The sequence below is a fragment of the Spea bombifrons genome, chromosome 1 (genome assembly GCF_027358695.1).
Source record: "Spea bombifrons isolate aSpeBom1 chromosome 1, aSpeBom1.2.pri, whole genome shotgun sequence".
Classification (NCBI taxonomy): Eukaryota; Metazoa; Chordata; class Amphibia; order Anura; family Pelobatidae; genus Spea; species Spea bombifrons.
The window spans coordinates 9,736,208-9,754,364 of record NC_071087.1 but is presented as its reverse complement, the minus strand read 5'-3'; the positions used below and the strand labels follow the sequence as shown (position 1 = coordinate 9,754,364).

Below are 18,157 nucleotides of genomic sequence, written 5' to 3'. Positions count from 1 at the left end.
ATTTGAGCCTGAGACTAGCACTGACATTTCTTTTCCCAGAACACACCTGGCCCCTGCAGGCAACTATTTCCAGCTGTATTTTATTTCAGCATTTTGCTGATAATGCCCTTTTTGGCTGATATATTGATGCATCCCTAATTTTAACTCTTTACCTGTCAAGACTTTTGGGCATATACAGTGCTAATTTTAGCACTTGCTTATACTTTTTTTATTTTAAACATCTTCCTGGAAGTGGATGGATTTAATTAATATTAAAGCACATTGTGATTAGCGAGTGGGCTCCTTTGACTTGCATGGTTGAATGCAGTACCTGCCACAGTGCTCAAGCGGGTCTGGAGAACTTTCGCAAATTTGGCTTTTCTTTTTTAAGGATGTTCCGCCATCTTGCGAGTGGCAAATTCTCTGGCAGTGGTGGTTGTGACTGCTCTCTGCAGCAGTTACAGCACACCCTGGGGTGGATGTTCGGTGTTGCCAAATGCCTCGCTATAGAGGCATTTCAGCAACATTCAAGCTAGTTAGCCGCCTCTTAACCTCTTTTAAAACGGGCAAGGAGCCAGACATGGCCCCTGATGCTGATCTCGGTGTTGCTCAATGCCTCGTCATCAAGGCATTACAGAAACACTGTTTAAGCAACGAAAGCGACCACGAGCTTGCTTAATGAAATGACATGCGCGGCCCATCATTGGCAGTTACCTGAGCTTTGTGTGTGACGTACCTGACCTGTCATTGGACATTAAGGGGTTAATGTTTTCATATTAATTGTGCTGCCACTGTAAGGGGGTACGCCCTACAGTCTGTGCCATGGCTCTATAATGATAAAAGGTGCTTAATACAAATCAGCAAGAGGCGTGAGAAATGATTTTTTTTCTGTGCACATTTTCATTTCTTCCTCTAAAAATAAAAAATAAACAGAAAAAACCTCGGGATGTTTCCCGCCGCGTCAGGAAGGTAGGGGTGAAACGCCAACCAGTCCTCATGACCCAACAGCCACCGCCTGCCGACAGAAGAACTAAAACAAACATCTAGTGCAGAGAGGATATGATTTGCCTTTTATTTTTTTGGTGCTCCAGGTGGGAGGTTTTTAGGACAAGAGTGGATCGATTACACTATTTTTGGTTGGATCAGTAAAACCTGAAAACTTAAAAACGTTACACAATATAGGCAAAAGTTCCTGGCGTCTGCAGAAATGCTAAAGTTTTGCACCATGCAGCGCCTCGTGCGGGTTATCGGAGTGCAATATCATCGTAATGTGATTGATTGGTTTTCTTACAGGTTACATACTCCAAAAACAACAGAATTTAAATTAGGTTTATTTGTAGGTCATGAAAAGGAAACTTTTTCCCCCAACACTGATGCATTTCCATGAGATTTCCCTTGTTAGTGAAATTTATTGTACTTGTGTTGTTCCTAAACCAACTGCACTTGCATAGGCGGACAAGATATCAATGACCTGTCTGGTTTCCAAGGTGACCCTGGCTTCTGCTAACCAATCGTGGGCCACTCTTCTTGCCTCTCCCGTCAGCTGGTTCACAAACTTGGCCGCCAGCTCCAAATCCCCGCGTTCAATGCAGTAAGAGGCGTAGGACAGCAGTTTGAAAGCGTCGAGGTCTTCGGGGCTGAGCTCCATTGGGGGCTGGAGTTGTTTAGGTTCGAATACAAGCAGCGATTGCAGGTAGGACAGGAAGTATTGGTAGAGGCTATTTCTGGTCTCATCGATCAGGGCCACCCGACGGGCCAATTTTCGGACGGTATGAAATCGGGTTCTGAGGGCCTCCTCGCTGTAGATACCTCTGTTTAGAGACTCTTGCGGGAGAGCTGCGGTCAGGGCTTCGGTGAATTCATTGTTGGAGCAGCTGGCTTTGATGCCCTGAACGGCGCCCTCTAGAGGTTCAGTAGGGCCATCGCCAGAGGCAGTTTTCAGGGAGAATTTTAATGCTTCGATCGAAAGCCATAGATGATGGGCCTTTCTGGCTTCTTCTTCTGCGACTGCATGCCCTGTAAAAATATTAAAAATGCATATGACCTATTACTTTTGAGTTAAAAGCTATATTAACCTTTTGCGGTCCAATACATTTTCACTATAAATAAAATGCTCTTCTAAAACCATATTTTATGTTAGTCTCTATATTTTTTCAATGTATGAAACTTTTTTTTATAATCATCCATCAGTAAAATCACATTCAGAATAACTCTGTACTAATAATATGGGTCATTCTTCCTTATAACAGCGACATCTAGTGGTCACCAGGAAATCCAACAGCTAATCACAAGCGGTAAAGTATATTTTCTATAATAGCGACACCTAGCGGCGAACTAGTAAATCCCACCACACGCCGTAAAATATATTTTCTGATATTCCGACAGAGGACTGCAAAGGGTTAATGCATTTAGGACTTTGTCGTTTTTGTACATGGTAATTCAAGAATCAGCTCACACTAATGCCCGCTTGTTCTTGGATTTGCTGTATGTCTGGCTGCTAGGTATGAACCCAAGCCCTTTGCGCACATGCAGAGGTAGTGGAGTAGAAAGCTCTACCTCTTAAAAAAATAAATAAACTACATTTGACTGGTGGCCTTACAGACGACCTTAAAGTAGCATTGGGCGACTCCTGCTATATATTTAGGATGCTGAAGCAGAGAGGTAACATATAATCCAGTATAAAACAACAATATTCAATATCTCACCTTCCACGGCCTGCTCGATGCCCTTGAGGCGTGCATAGGCCGTATTAATGTCCAACGTGAAGCCGTCTAACTGCTCCTGGGAAAGACGTCTAAACTGCATCTCTTGCTCTGAAATCTTTTCGGCTAAAGCCTTGAAATCAAATGATTAAACAGCATTTTGGTTAGCAGATCCATCACACAAAAGGACAAGACTCTCTATCACTCCATTTAATTTGTAATATATATTACATACACACACACGATTATAGGCACTTTTTTCTTTAAATTAGGGGTGTGGCCTATTATCTGGGTTTATATTCAGGATGCCTACCTGCCATTTCTGTGTTCCCGTCTCCTTTTCCGCAGCTCCCCTTCCCTTCCTCCATCGCCTCCGCTTATCCCCGGTATGAGGTCTTGGAGTACTTCCACAAAAGGGCAGAGCCACAGTGCGTACCACTGGCACAGCCTCTCTCCTGTTCCTCCAATCATGGGACAGGGGGTACACGGAGGCTCCGCCCATGAGGAAGTGCTCCAGGAGGCCTGGTTAATGTTGCCGATACCAGGGAGAAGCGGACAGAGACAGAAGAACAAGAGGCGGCAAGCAGTGGAGCTGAAGACTGAGAACACAGAAGAGGTCGGCCGACACCGAGAGAAAACGTGTATGAGTGAGCAGGAGTATGAGATTCGAATTTTCTTTAGAATGGCACCAAACTATAAATGTAAGAGTTTAAATTTTAGAAAACATGATTTCTTTTTTTTTTTGTAGTTTAACACAAACATTCTGTAAGTTTATCTTTGAACACAGCCAAAGAAGCAATCACCTCTGTTTGTGGTCTGATTATAAGACAACCTCAAATATAAGATGACTTTTTTCAGATGACCCTCAGAGGTTCAAAACCCTCGTCTTATAATCAAGCAAATACGGCATTTGCACACGTTTAAGTTAATGATGCCAGTTACATTTCATTGTGACTTTTGCTTTAGGTTAATGTTGTACCTGATTGAATTCTGCTTTCAGCTCCTGTTCTTGGACAGTCAGAACGTCTCGCAGGTGATCGGTGTGAGCGGCCGCTTGCCTGCGCAGCTGGGTCCTCATCTCTGCCTCCATCACTTCTCGCACCTCTTCAACCTGTTTGGGGATGTTTTCTGGGTTATTAGACACGTTTCTAAAAGCATTATCATACTCGTTATTGTCAGTTTAACCCACAGATTATACCTTTATAGGATTCTGTAACGTTTATTAAACCCCCAACTAATATTGCTGAGCTCAGGTATAAGTAGTTTTAGCTGCATTGCTGAACGCCCTGACTTTAATATACCAGAAGAAAGATCAGACCATTAAACGGTATCGGGGAGCGCAGTTATCCTGGACCGCACAAGCTGCCATAAAGCGGTCTGCGTAGTAAGGCTTGCGGCCGGCGGGTGGATTATTACGCAGGACGGGGTTGTAAACGTTTACCTTCTTGTCCTGCTCCAGCTGAATCTCGGACCGGTAGTGTTCCAGCGCCTTGCTCACCGCCATCTCAAGAGCTTTCTTATCCTCGAGTTTCTGATTCTCTAAGGCTGCCTCGATGTGCTGCTGCTCTCGGACTCGGTATTCCGCAAGCTGCTTGTGCAACTGGTCAATGCGCCGGTGTGCATGCGCAATAAGGGAGTTCAGGTCATCCGTGCTCAGCTGGCCAGCTGCGTAAGAGATATAATGGTGAGTACGGCAGCAACTTCACTCAGCCGGGCTGAACATGCTCATATCAAACAGGAGAGGTGTATCATTTAGATAAGATTAAGAAAAGCATAATTTCAGTACAATAGGAAGAAGTGTAATAGAAAAGCTTGGACCCCTAAACCGTTCCATTCAGCAGCCCCCCGCCGCGCCGCTGGTCCCCGCCGCAGTGCACGCGCCTCATCTCTATCCGAGTATAGAAAGCCCCAGGATAGTAGCTTCACTTTTACGTCAATACTCTTCATTAGTTAAGTGTCTTTGTGATACAAATTATTAAGACGGGGTTAAAAACTTAGAGTGAAAAAATGGTATCATTTAAAGGCGTTAAAATAGAGAAACAGACTGCTTAACCCCTTGCGTCCCATGCCAGCTCCTTGTTCTGTATGTAATTGCCCTTAGTTGTACCATAAACCTGTTTTCATTGGACGTGCACTTTGTGTAGGAGTTTGTGTATATATGTGTGAGATATATATATATATATATATATATATATATATATATATATATATCTATCGTACGGCGGAGGCATGACCCACGTGCGCTCATTCTTTAAAGGCTCAGATGTGCGCCCAGAGACATAGAAATGTGTGATCACAAGTGACATGCGCCGTTTAGTGGATTTTACGGGGACTCGAGTGTTTGGTTAGAACAGGGAACGCAGAAAGAAACAGAACTCACCTATATCGGAAATTTCTGAAACAGAAAAAGGAAGGTTTGGAACGGTTAATGTAGGCGTTTTCACGCAGATCAGGCTTTTACATGCAATTAGGCCGTGAACAGATCACATCCAACCACGCGACAGACAGACAAACAGGCAGACAGAAACAGGCAGGCAGGCAGGGCACCTGCCATCCAAACTTGTTTTATTTGGATCTAGCTTTGTTCCATAATGTCGCAGGGAGGAAGGCGGCAGCACTCCTCCGCGCATGCAACCTTCGCAACATCACAACATTTTAATAGGAAATAGTTTGGTGATCGTACAATCGCTGCCAATTACATCATATTTAGTGAGTTTAAATACAAATTTTGACTGCCAGAGCTATTTTGTTAAGATTGCCAGCTGAAAAAGAATTATATTTCATGTCAAATAACACCAGAGCGGGCCACCTTATCAAAAAGCTTATTAACACCCGGATTGCCCAAAGTATCTTTAAAAAGGGTCATCTGTCCCGGAGCAAACCGAGTCTTTACTGATCTGCAATGCCAGATTTACATAGAGATCAATGCAAAGGAGTAGTTTGGATTAGGACAGGTTACACGAGCACAAGAACGGATCACAATCACACAGAGGCGCATGCACCCAACGCTAACAGCATTACGGAAAAGAAACCGACTCGACATACTAATCAAAACAATACATTATCAGAAGAAGAAAGTGGATGAAGGTCCTAAAAAATAAAAATGGGTGGCTTACATAGACATTAAAGTTGTTATAAAGAAACAAATAACGGGTTTATGATGATAGAAAAGCCTGGGTCTCGCAGCATCAGTGTTTTGGGCGCCACGCGCTGGGCTGCCTTCTTCAAGCGTTTAAGTGAGGGAAATCTCGGATTAGTTTGCACTCCACAGCGGTCTGAGTGACGGCCACGACCCCATGCAGCGCGATGTACAGCCCCCGCTTTACCCGATGCCACATACCATAAAGGCCAATAAATTGCTCGCATGGCAAATCACAAAAAGCTGCGTTATAAATAAGGGCTCAGAAGGTGTAAATTTAAGTAACTGATACCATAACTGGAAAAGCAAAAAACACAGGCGAACGTCCTACAGAGGCTCCCGGAGAAAATAACGCGTTCGGTTCTACCAATGACTCAGTCTGGAAAGCCCCGGACACAGCGTCCATGGCAAGCAATGCGGGTGAACGATGGGGAATACGGTGAGGATTTCATTCTCATAGAACCTGGAAATGTGCAATTTATGGCTTTACCCGGATTTTAGGGGTAATCACACTTTGTGGAGATGCCCAACGCCCAGAAGCAGCCAGCCTGCTTCTGTCCACGATTGAATGGAGCCAAGTAGGCATCTCCACAGCTAGGGACAGATTTAATGATTCCGCAAATAATTTTCCATAAAAAATGATATTTCCGTTCATTGAGCCCATGCCGGACACAGCACCCCCAGGCTCGGCTTTCCCCGTTTCTGTTAAGCCCTGTAGTCCCGTACCCTGGTGAAGGCACGTGGTGGCATCAGGCAGGCACGCGGGACACTTATTTCTACTTACTTAATCCCTTCCAGCCAGCCTGTACTTCAGGAGTGATGCTGTCCAGTTCTTTCTGGAATCCCTCCCTAGCCACGGCCACCAGCTCATGGTACTGGGCCACGATCTTGGCTTCGGACTGAGCTGCTTGGACCTACAAGCCAAATAAGAAAAGCTGCTAGACAGAAGATTTGCCGGCGTAACAGAAACCTGATCTACAACACGACAAGATCTAAACTCGTTTAGGAAGAACCCGCTGGAGCGACTCATGGACGTTTCTCACGCTGGATTACCGGCACCGGAGAAATAATGCAAAAGCTTCACACTCACCTTGCTTGAGTAATATCTGGAGTCTGTAATTTTATTATTTAGCCTGCAAACAAGCCGTGGTGTCTGCTGGTTTTAAAACCATTCAATCAAACAACAGCAGCAGATTATTAGATTAAAGGAGGAATTGGAGTTTATCCCCCAATTTAGAAATCAATGAATGGGAGTTGGCATTAAAAAGAGAACAAAACAGAAGAATCCATCGCTTAAATAGAATTGAAAATCCATACAAAATTATGAACCGATGGAATCCGGACCCAACCAGGCTGGCAATAACGTTCCCACAACACTCTAATACACGCCGGCAGCGTAATAAAGAAAATGTCCTCCACATTTGATGGATTTGTGTGGAATTTAGAGAACCTTGGAAACGGACATTTAGGAATTTAAAACTAATTTGGGATGACCTGGGAACAGCGGAGACTTTTATTACATCTTTAGCGGCCAAAACCTACGACTCCCAGGGCAAAAAAACACTCTTACGACTCATTTTATGGCTGCATGGGAACGGGAGAAAATACATTTGTTACCCGAAACAAACTAAAAAAACTATTTTTTTTTTCTTTAATTTAGGATGGAAAATGGCCTGAGATGGTTAAATACGGCTACTTATAAAAATAGATTTGTATGCGAGAATTAGATCAAGAAAATAAAAGCATTTAGTAACCAAGACAGGAGGGGCGAACCTCGAGTATATTATATTTGTATTATATTATTTTGGTTTGTTTTTCTAATGGCATTTGGATTTTTTTTTTTTTTTTACATGTACATTTTTAGTTTGTATGACCAATGGGAACTTAGAATGTAGTTGATTAATTATAAATAGTGATACGAATCCTAAATGGTAATTTTGTAAGGTTTATGTGAATAATAATAATAATAATAATAATAATAATAATAACTATTTATACAAAAAAATTACTTGAATTGGGGAAAAGCCCAAAAGTGACAATTATGTAGATTGTAAGCAGTGTTTTGAACGCTTGTGTGATAAGTGAAAGCGGATGATGCTACAGTGACTTCTCTCTCGTGAAAAGGGAGTCTATATTTTAAGTTGATTTCTTTTATTGGCCCAACACAGAAATGGATGCCAAGTTAAATAATCTTTTGGGACCACAGAGGCTCTTCTTTATCATTGTGTTCCATCTGAAGCACAGACCTCTGAGGTCCTGAAACCTCATTAAAGAAAACAATGAACTTATTATTCACCTTTTTAACAACATTATCGAGGTCCACAATCATGCGATGCAGGTTCTCCTCGGCAGAAATGATGTGAGCCTTGGCACCGTTAACAGCATTCTTCTTATAGTCATCAATAACGCGCTGCATCTTCTCCAACTCCTCCCTGCGTCGCAACAGCAAAGCGATTAGCAAAACGGCAAACATTCAAAGCCTGATGGACCATCGGTCAAAATACTTCAAATGCAACGGCAGAAAAAACATTCTATCCAGGGACTAAAGCTTTCTGAAGACCCCCCCCCACAAAGAATAACCCCAATTTAATTTCAAAAACATTTAAATATTAGAATGGCATTCTCTGCGCTTTTTTTTTTTTGGACAATTGTCACATTGCAAGAAAACCATAAGAAATACTAACTTAGCCTTGAGAAGGGAGTCCGCTGCTCCATCCACAGCTTTGCTTCGCACCTTTAAGGCATCTTCCAAATCTCGCCACTGCAAGGACTTGTTTTCACTCGGGATCTAATGAAAAAGTATTGCATGTATGTGTAATTTGTGTGTTTTGTGTAACACACACACAAAAACGCAGGTGAAGAATAATACACAACGGATTGAAATTATACAGAGCAACTCAGGGGCAAGAATTTAAATGTGAAAGTAAGGAGGCGTTTAGCACTTTGCCGCTAAATTGTACTCCATTTACAGATACGGTGCCAGCCATCCCTTAGTTAAGACATCAATAGCCCAATACCGGGGTCTAAAATCAGGCTAAACCGATTCAACTGCACCCAAGGTCATCATTAAAACCCCAGAATACTCTAAATCCAGAGCTAATTTGACGTTCCAATTTGGCGAAGCATTACGTGTAGCGGACGTGCCGCTTACCTGGGAGTCATCCATGGCCTCTCGCAGTTTCTGGGCATGGAAGTTTATCGCCTGCACGGCAGACTCCTGAGTGCCGATTGTCTGTAGAGTAATCCGGGCCGTCTTGCTTAGCGCCTCCTCGAGCACGGCAGCCATCGCTGGAAGGGGAAGCAAACAAACAAATCAGCGTAAGCGGCAACCCACTGCCAGACGCCAAACAAACAGTAAGTTCTCCTGCCAAGACTGCCTTCGCTGTAAAGGGGGCTAAAAGTTAAAGATTTTACGGGGGGGGGGGAAGAATTACACAATCCTGAATATATAAGTGCTTTTCCTTATATAATCAATATCATTTACATAAATAATAATTTATTAATATTATTAATGGAACTGTAGAATTTTATTGTACCTTAAATTGTTCTGAGTAACTACACTGTATGGGACTAGCACAGTAGTACGAGACTAGGACCCCCGTGTCAAGCTTCGCTGAACATCTTCATAGATCATCTAATACGTTAAATGTCTGGGCACCTGACTCAACCACTTTGTATCTCAGAGGGTTAACAACGAATTTCCCATAAATGTTTAAGACCATCCAGGCTCGGCTGGCAGGGATATGGAATTTAATATTCTAATTGCGTTAATATTAATTCACATACACTCAACCCTTTCTTTTTCTTCTTTTTCTAACTGATTGAGACGAGCTGCCACTTCTTCTGCCGGTCGCTCCTTTACGCCATGAGACCCCTCGTGATCGCACTCCTTACAGTGCTCTGTTCAGTAACAAGAAAGAAAATGATTATTCATTGTTATTATAGCGCCATCATATTCCACGGTGCTGTCAATGAGGAACATGCCATTAAACACCAATAAGAAATACAAGAATCTTAAATATATATTTTCCTGCTCGTGTAGAAACAGAAGTGACAAAAAAGTAGGTCATTCCTTACTAAAATGTTTTATCACTTTGCCTACCAATGAGGCCATGTAAATAGGATTTATCTTCTTCGACATAAAATCCAGCGCTGTATACAGTAATGTAGGTCGGCATTGACAAAAACCTGCTTTTATCTCCTTTCGTTCCAAAAAATGTATTTATCTGCAGACCTAGAGGCCGTTATTGTTGTTCTTGTGATATTTTGGATGACTGTCCTAGCTTAGTCTATTCTTTGTGGCAATGCCAACGAAATCCATTCCTCTGAAGGTGATGAAGTATATAAGGAGCCAGAGTGTCCGGCCTAAGATAACTAAAATAAAATAACTGATATGCAGACACCTCGCATAACTTCACCGCTCGAATATGGATAAGGCGGGCACGTTAATAGATTGGCTACTATTCGGAATGTACAGTAAACGCAATTCTCTGCCTCCTTTCCGGGGATTCCAAACATTTACTACTTTATTTTCAAAGACGCATAGAAACATGTTCCACGGACCAACAGGCAATACTGTGCATAACAAATACCGGCTGATTGGGTTTTCCTTTCTGTACAGACCTGCCGGTGGGCAGAACGGGCACTTGTTACCTGCGCTGGTTTGGTGGTCTGGTTTCTTCTCTTTAGATTCGGGGATTTTGGGTACGTCATCTTCATGAACCACGGCCGCCGGGACGGAAAGGGCTTCACCTGTTGCTGAAATGATCTGGGCAACGTGCGCTGAAGCTAAAGCCAGATAAAATAATTACTATATACACGCACATACCTGTATAATAGTACAGTATATGTGCGCAGCGCTAAAAGCAGTTTCTACATATACTTCATGCCACGTGGCCAGCCTGCTCTACCCGTCATCAAAATTCTGCAATATGATAAAAAAAAAAAAGCAAAAAACAGGAGCTCCAAAGTTCCACAATTCAACCGAGCGGTTTGATGGGTTAGGGATGGTTATATATAGTTGTGTATATATATATATAGTTGTGTTAGGGATGAGTGTATATATATATATATAGTTGCGTTACTCCGCGCAGATACCATCAAGCACTCAAACAGAGCCATCACAGGCCTTGCTCCTCCTAAACAAAAAGAAAGTTTCCGCTTCAGGAGTTACAGTGACCCAGCCTATTAATTCATATCTCCGCCAAACTTCATGTGCGAAACTCTGGCTGGAGAAAGAGGAAAACCCGCCATACACAGCAGTCTATCATTTATCTCTTTCACATCTGGCGGGATAAATCTGCATACTCTGCTGGTTCTTACATTCTACGTTATCCTTCGCAGGAGATGCGGCCTCGGGCTTCTCTTTCCGCTGCGACGAGTTCTTCATCACTTCGGTCACCGACGAAATCTGTAGAGGACCAGACGGTGCCTGAAAGAAATCAGAAGTAACTCAGTGTAACTACAGATTAAAAAGAGGAGCTTTAGAGCAATGTTTTGACCTGTGAAAGTTTGTGTGTGTGTATATATATATATATATATATATATATATATATATATATATATATATATATATATATATATATATATATATATATATATATATACACATATATACATATACACACACATATTTATAATATCTATTATATATATATATATATATATATATATATATATATATGTTTCTTTTACATTAAGATAAGTAACAATTCTCTGTTAAAAGGTAAGTTATAATTTACCTATAAAGATATTTTCAACAGAGCAGGTATGAGAAGAATGGTGGTCTTCTTGACCCTTTACAACGTGGTGTGGGTTACCTTTAGCGCAGTCAATCAAAATACTGTACTGGAGCAATGAGCAAAATCTCATGTCTTTTGGTCCACAGCAATCCATCCTTTAAACCCCCCCCCCCCCCCCCGTGTCTTACCAACTGCTGTCGTGATGAGAGGTCTTACACAAGATTCAATTATAATGAACACAGCTCCGGTGGTACACATTTACAATCACGTTTCTGTCCTGCCAAGAAGTCCGATGCCTCAGAACTCATTGGCTCAGGCAAAATTATTCTCTCAAACCCAAATCTTTGTTTCTCAATAAAATAATGTTGAAAAGAAATTAATTCAATTAAGTTCAGCTTTTCCAATGTTTGCTCAATTTCACTGACACAGAAGAATAAAAAAACATTTTCAAGCACAATTTTGTTAAAAAAAAATAAGTAAAAATGACCCGACATACCTGCTTTGTTTTTGACGCGAGCTGCGCAGGTCCAAGTGCAAAGTCAAAAAGCTTCTCAGAGTAGGGAATGGACTTCTCAACATTCTCTCTGAATTTGGCATCCCAGTTGGCATAAAGAACAGTTCCGCCGATACCGCCTCCAGCAAACAGCAGACCGGCAGCAACAATCTTACCGGCAGAGGGCCTGAAAGACACAGAAACTCATATATTGAGTAAAATATTTTAAAATGGAAATGGTCTTCTCGAAAAGGTTACAGATATGCACTGCAGTTACTAGAAGTGTTTAGGACGTTATATGAACCCAAAGGTTCCACTCACCTTCGGTTGGAAACATGTTTTTCATTAGCGTTATTAGGAAATACCGTATTGTTCAGAATATAGGCCACACTTCCTACGCTATCCGCCGCCTTCCGCTTGTCCCAGCGAGGTGCAGAAATGAAGCTCTTTCTCTGTAATATCGGAGCTTACGGGCACTTCCGCAAAAGAGAGGCGTTAGGGGGACAGCCTCTCCCCTGTTCCTCCAATCAGGGAGCGGGTGTGTCCGGAAGCACCGCCCTTTTGTGGAAGTGCGCCGGGGACAAGCGGAAGACGGAAGATGGAAGAGGTGGAGCTGTGGGAAAGAAGACAGGGGCACGGAAGCGGTCTGCAGAGAAGGACACGGAAAATATCTTAACTTTCATTATAGGTGCACCCCTAATTTAAAGATTTAAATTAGGGGGTAAAAGTGCGGTCTATAATCAGGACAATATGGTACGCGTCTACATGTTACTTTATATGTGCACCAGAAGAGTTATTAAAGCTACAGCTGGATATGTCCTGATGAAAAGCTCTTGTGCGTCTCACATTTCTGATTGTTAATTGGAATAATTACTGAAACAGGAAAACGTACAGCTGAACAAAAAACTAATTCAGCTCCTCTCCACCAGCAAGGAGTTCAGCTGTTTATACGATGTAACAGCAATACCAGGTCTACATATCCGTCTCGCTGATCGCGTGCATGAGATATAAGCATTTATACACTAAACAGTTCTCACGTTACCGGAGAAAGTCAAGCAATCCTCAAGGGCACATCGCCCCACGCCTCCACAGAGGACAAACCAAGTGTAAAGTACACTATATGAGCAGAAGTATGCGACATCGGACCATCACACCTATACGGGCTTGATGGACGTCCCATTCCAAACCCACGAGCGGTAATAAAGAGCCCCCCCACCTTTTTATTATGCTGATTCAGCCAAAAGAGAACCAGGGCAGATCTAGCAGGGCAGAAATTTCATGAACAGCGTTGTGGCAAAGACAGCATCCTATGACGGCGACACGTTTAAAGTCACTGACCTCCTCGGTACGACCCGTTCTACTTCCAACGGCCTATGTGCTGGATTTTACACCTGTAGCAACGGCTGCGGCTGAAACACCTAAACTCAATAAATAGAGGGGCGTCCGCATACTTTTGGTCACATATTATATACTATATACGCTTACACAACCATCAGACCCCAAACTAAAAAGTGATCAAATAAAGACAATAAAGCACATAAATACACTAATATATATATATATATATAATTATAACTTAAATACCCCCATGGAAACTAACTCCACGGATTAGGCACTATGCTGACAGATCTTTGTTGTGTTGTGCAGTGTGATTTGTAAATAAATGATTACACTAATAATTAAATGACTTACCCGGAGGACTCGCCGGTGGAGTAGGCTCTTGATGCACGCACAGGCCGTAGAGATGTTTTAGCACAAAGGCATTCCTGTAACGAGCGAGAACAGCGAATAGTTACACTTCTTACAATCCAGATGTCGTGGAAAATAAATATCAGTAAAGAATCCATCAGACAAGAATTAGGAAACTAACGTCTCATAACATTAACAGGCTGCTCCTCCTACCCAGCATTATAAAGATATATAATATAAAGGCTCCCGTTTACCTTTAGAATAGAAAGTTCATTGTTCCCGCTATATAAATAAGAACTAATAATAATAATAATAATAATAATAATAATAATAGTAAACAGCGGATCTGGAGTGTCGGCATTTTGAATGCCAAAGAGCCGGCACAGAAATAATTCCTTAACCACATGAAGCTTTAAAATATTTAGATAGGACGGAGAGGATGTGACCGGGTGGTGCGGCCCCCGCGAGCTCCCGTACGGTCACAGCCGTCCAGCGGCAGGAAAGGTTAAACAGACCTCAGAGAGTATATCACACGCAAGGAGATGTGTCCGGCCCTACACGGCCCCCGCGCTGCAGCATATAGATGGAGGATGGGAAATGGGCAGAATCCCCCCCCATGCATTTAAAGGGACCTCTAAGCTATCATATACATTAAAGTTAGGACGACTATAAGAATCTTTATAAAAAAAAAAGTTTAACACCGCTTCATGTGCACAAAACAAACTAGAAAAAGAAGGATATCCAACTCTTCCCATTCGTTGTATGGCACGTTGTATAGTTATTCACGATTGCATGCTGCACTATTTTTTTATTTTTTTTTGTGCATCACCGGAAATGCCAAGGTGGTACGGGGTCCCCCAAAAGCTCCCGGCTTTCTGGCCACGGAGTGAAGGAAGGGGCCGGATATACCTATGGGGAGAGCGACCCCTGAACAAAAGAAGGGGACCTGGTCTCAACCGTGCCTCTAAGGCACTTTTTGGCACGTTTTTTCACAGCGGAGCTCCTGAACCTCCGGCATTAAAAAAATAAATAAATTAAACAAAAAATACACTGTTATAGAAGTCTACAGGAGAATCGTATATTCTAAGGAACGGGAAAGCGGTTTTACTGAATCAAAGCTGCGTTGGTTTCCTCGTGACTCACAGACTCCACGGGGATCTTAGGGTGAAAGAAAATAAAAATCTCTTCCAAAAGCTACGCCCTGGACTGGCAGCGATCGTGGAAACGCCGCATTATCGCATCCTCGACTACAGAAATAAGAATGGAATTGTTTTATTCACGGCTACATTTAGGAGTCACCACCAGAGATACGCTCTAGAATCGAGATCATAAATTAGCGCAGCAAGATCAGATTTTCTTTCCACGTTTTACTACGTTAAGCCAGGCAAGAAAAGCCACTCGCACCGTATATAATGCAGTATATACTATATCCGTCAGCACCGGATAAATATATGACAGAAGGGGTCCATTCATGGCGATCGATGAGACTGGGGGGGGGGATGATATAAGGCACAACAGGTTATACGATTTCGGGGAACAGTCCAAGCCGGCAGAAGCCTTCGCCTTGGTCCTTCCATATAAATGCTTCTGATTTAATTTAAAATCCTCAGCTATCGTACAATACATACTCTGGGATATTTTAGAATATATTAAGTGTGTATTACACACACGGATTGAAAAATATTAAACTTTTTATAAAAGCATAAGAGGGGAAGTCCCACATAAGAAAAAAAAAATCCCTAAGCCCAAGGGGCCACATCCAGCGATTAACCCCCAAGGGGCCGCATCCAGCGAGTAACCCCCGAGGGGCCGCATCCAGCGAGTAACCCCCGAGGGGCCGCATCCAGCGATGTGGGTTGACATTGACAAAAACCTGATTTTATTTCATTTTGTTCCAATAAACCTATTTTATCCGCAGACCCGGAGGCCGCCATTGTCGACAGTCATGCGATATTGTTGGGTGTTCGGAAACGCTAATGAAATCCATTCTTCCAAAGGCGTTAACTAGTCAGAGCAATAGGCTGGGTTATTAACACAGGGTCATTCTATTGCTCACCACAGACAGTATTATTATTATTTATTGGTTTATATAGCACCATCAAATTCCGTAGCGCTGTACAATGGGTAGACAGAACATAACAAGTAGTATATAACATAACAAATTGACTTACAGAAACAACAGGTGAGGAGGGCCCGGCTCAAAGAGCTTAGGGAGTCAGGGTGTTTGTCGAGTACATTGGGCTAAAATAACAGATAAATAAAGCTAATATGCAGCGGTCTCAAAGCATTGCGCAAAAGCTAGAACTGTTAAAAAGCATGCTTTTTAAGAACAAGTATTTTTAATTTTATAGTAGTTCCAGCTTCAAAAGGGCCTATGGGTGCACCAAGAAGCCTTAGGGCCGACATTGAGCTCCTAATTTTTGGTGATAGCGTACCCCCCCACATGTGATAACGCTGGGCACAAGGCAGGAAAAGCCTATCCATCCACGTTTAGGTTTATTTACTGTGACCTTGAGCAATTAGTGTCATTAACCCCGCTCAGTCGCCACTGCCCCAATGTGTTAATTGTTAACCCCTTTAATCCCCCTGTAACAATGAACACAGCCTGACCACAGAAGAAACCCCAAGACGTCGATTTGCTTGGTTGTTATGGCAGCTGCCTGCAGAGTGGCTAAGAAACAGCACTCCTTGCGCATGCACAGCCAGGGGGAATAGGGGATACGAGAAATACTCTGAATTAAAGCATATATAGAAAAATAAATAATATTCTGTATTAAAACAGAAGAAAAAAGTTAACGTATTAAAAAAAGGAAACATTCAGTATTAAAACAGCCATTCCCCGGCTACTTCTATGATTATCCGCACTGATAAAAGTTAAGAAAACTTCCACAACTTTTCACTTTGCATACAACAGCAAATCAGCATCGAAGGTTTATATGTGGGGCAGTTGCCACAGCAACCAATGAAACATTCTTGCTGACCCCCCCCCCCCCCCCAACTGCTGCCCTGTTGCTCAGTAGAAAGGGCCGGGGCAAGTGCTGAGGCTTTCTGGGAGTGACACATTTTACAAGGTCATGCCCTACGGGAGGTATTTGCCCCTTCTGGGTGGGTAAAACCGAGCAGGGACTGGTAATAACCAGTGATGATAGAGAAGTCAGACACTGACACAGTGACACCTCCTGTCACACAGCGCAGACACGGGGTACAATGCACTGACACGGTGCTCTTCACAGCAGCTGCCATTACATTTGCTATAGCTAGGCTTCACCTAATAAAATGAAATGGCGCTCTAATTGGATGACCAAACTGCCAGCTTCCCTAAATCACCACCCCATTGGTGGATTCGCACGCCAATCAATGTCAATCCCACCTTCCAGCGACAGAAAGTTGAAAGGTCCCAAAGTAGAAGTCTGATTCGCTGAAATTCCAAGGAAAGAGCATTTTCATTGGCTAAAGGTTAATTAACAAGGCAAAGCGAGAATGTGTCATTGGGTGACACGAAGGTCTGTCAGCGGCGCAGCTCCTACATAATTTCTAGCCGGTAACCCCCGGGATAGCTCGGTCACAAAGCAGAGTGGGGCTGGAAGGTGAAGACCCGTGTGGGTGTTAGGAGGTTATGGAGGGGTAAAGAGGCTGATATGAAAAACGTTCCTGCCGTCTCTCTCCAGACCCAGTAGCGCCTGCCATGAGCTGCGTAGACTCCCGTCTGCTCACCTTAGCCAGGGCCGCAGCCCGTGCTTTCCTGCACGCCCGCAGCATGCTGTCCGGTGTAACGGGGAGACTGTGCGATCCGGATCACTGTGACATATCCTACTGCGAGATGAATGAGGAAAGTCCGCGCGGCCCAAAGAACACCGCCCACGCCACCGACCACACCCCCTTACTGCTGCGCTTTTTTTTCATGTACCAGCTTTATTAACAAAGCTAACACACCATAGGGCGGTGGGAAGCAGTCGCTGACTCGCTGTGGCACTAGATGTAAACACTGTCATATTATACAGTTATGTCTGGCAAATTTGGGGAATTTAAAAAAAGAGTTTGAGATTTTTACTTTTGCAGAAAACTTTAACACCGGTTGGGTCAAAACAGGGCCTGACAACTCCAGGTTGCCATGACTACATTGCATCCTGTTACCTAAGGTATCCCTTGCTGGACGAATTAAGCAGTTTGATGTCTAGCAGCTTGCACTATATAGATCTGGCTTTCCCTTTTTATGTGTCGCCTGGTGGCCTGTCGTGACCCTGCATAGTGGCTACTGGGTTTTATCGCTGGCTACTAAATTTTTTAAAAAATGATGTAAAAAAAAAATAAAATAAAGCTGATTTAAGAAAAGAAAAAAAAACTAAGTAATCTGTTCCAGACTGAAAACTGACTGGTCAAGCCTTTACAGGGATTTTATTATATGGCTTTGTGA

At 42.9% G+C, this 18,157-nt stretch overlaps 1 protein-coding gene across 2 annotated transcripts; it reads right to left on the bottom strand.

The window, feature by feature from the left end:
* Nucleotides 1-1,294: 1,294 nt before the first annotated feature.
* Nucleotides 1,295-17,607, bottom strand: IMMT (inner membrane mitochondrial protein). 2 transcript variants are annotated; one of them, XM_053458141.1, is made up of 15 exons: nt 17,458-17,607; nt 13,747-13,820; nt 12,058-12,241; nt 11,143-11,251; nt 10,474-10,608; nt 9,607-9,720; nt 8,972-9,108; nt 8,505-8,608; nt 8,117-8,252; nt 6,605-6,734; nt 5,062-5,076; nt 4,123-4,346; nt 3,661-3,792; nt 2,685-2,814; nt 1,295-1,995 (listed from the first exon to the last, which is right to left on the bottom strand). In XM_053458141.1, exons 1-15 carry the CDS (start codon nt 17,500-17,502, stop codon nt 1,388-1,390), a joined length of 2,277 nt encoding a protein of 758 aa, XP_053314116.1. In that variant the 5' UTR covers nt 17,503-17,607; the 3' UTR covers nt 1,295-1,387. The 2 variants fall into 2 exon arrangements, with proteins under 2 accessions (XP_053314116.1, XP_053314117.1); XM_053458142.1 differs by lacking the exon at nt 5,062-5,076.
* Between the last annotated feature and the right edge of the window lie 550 nt (nt 17,608-18,157).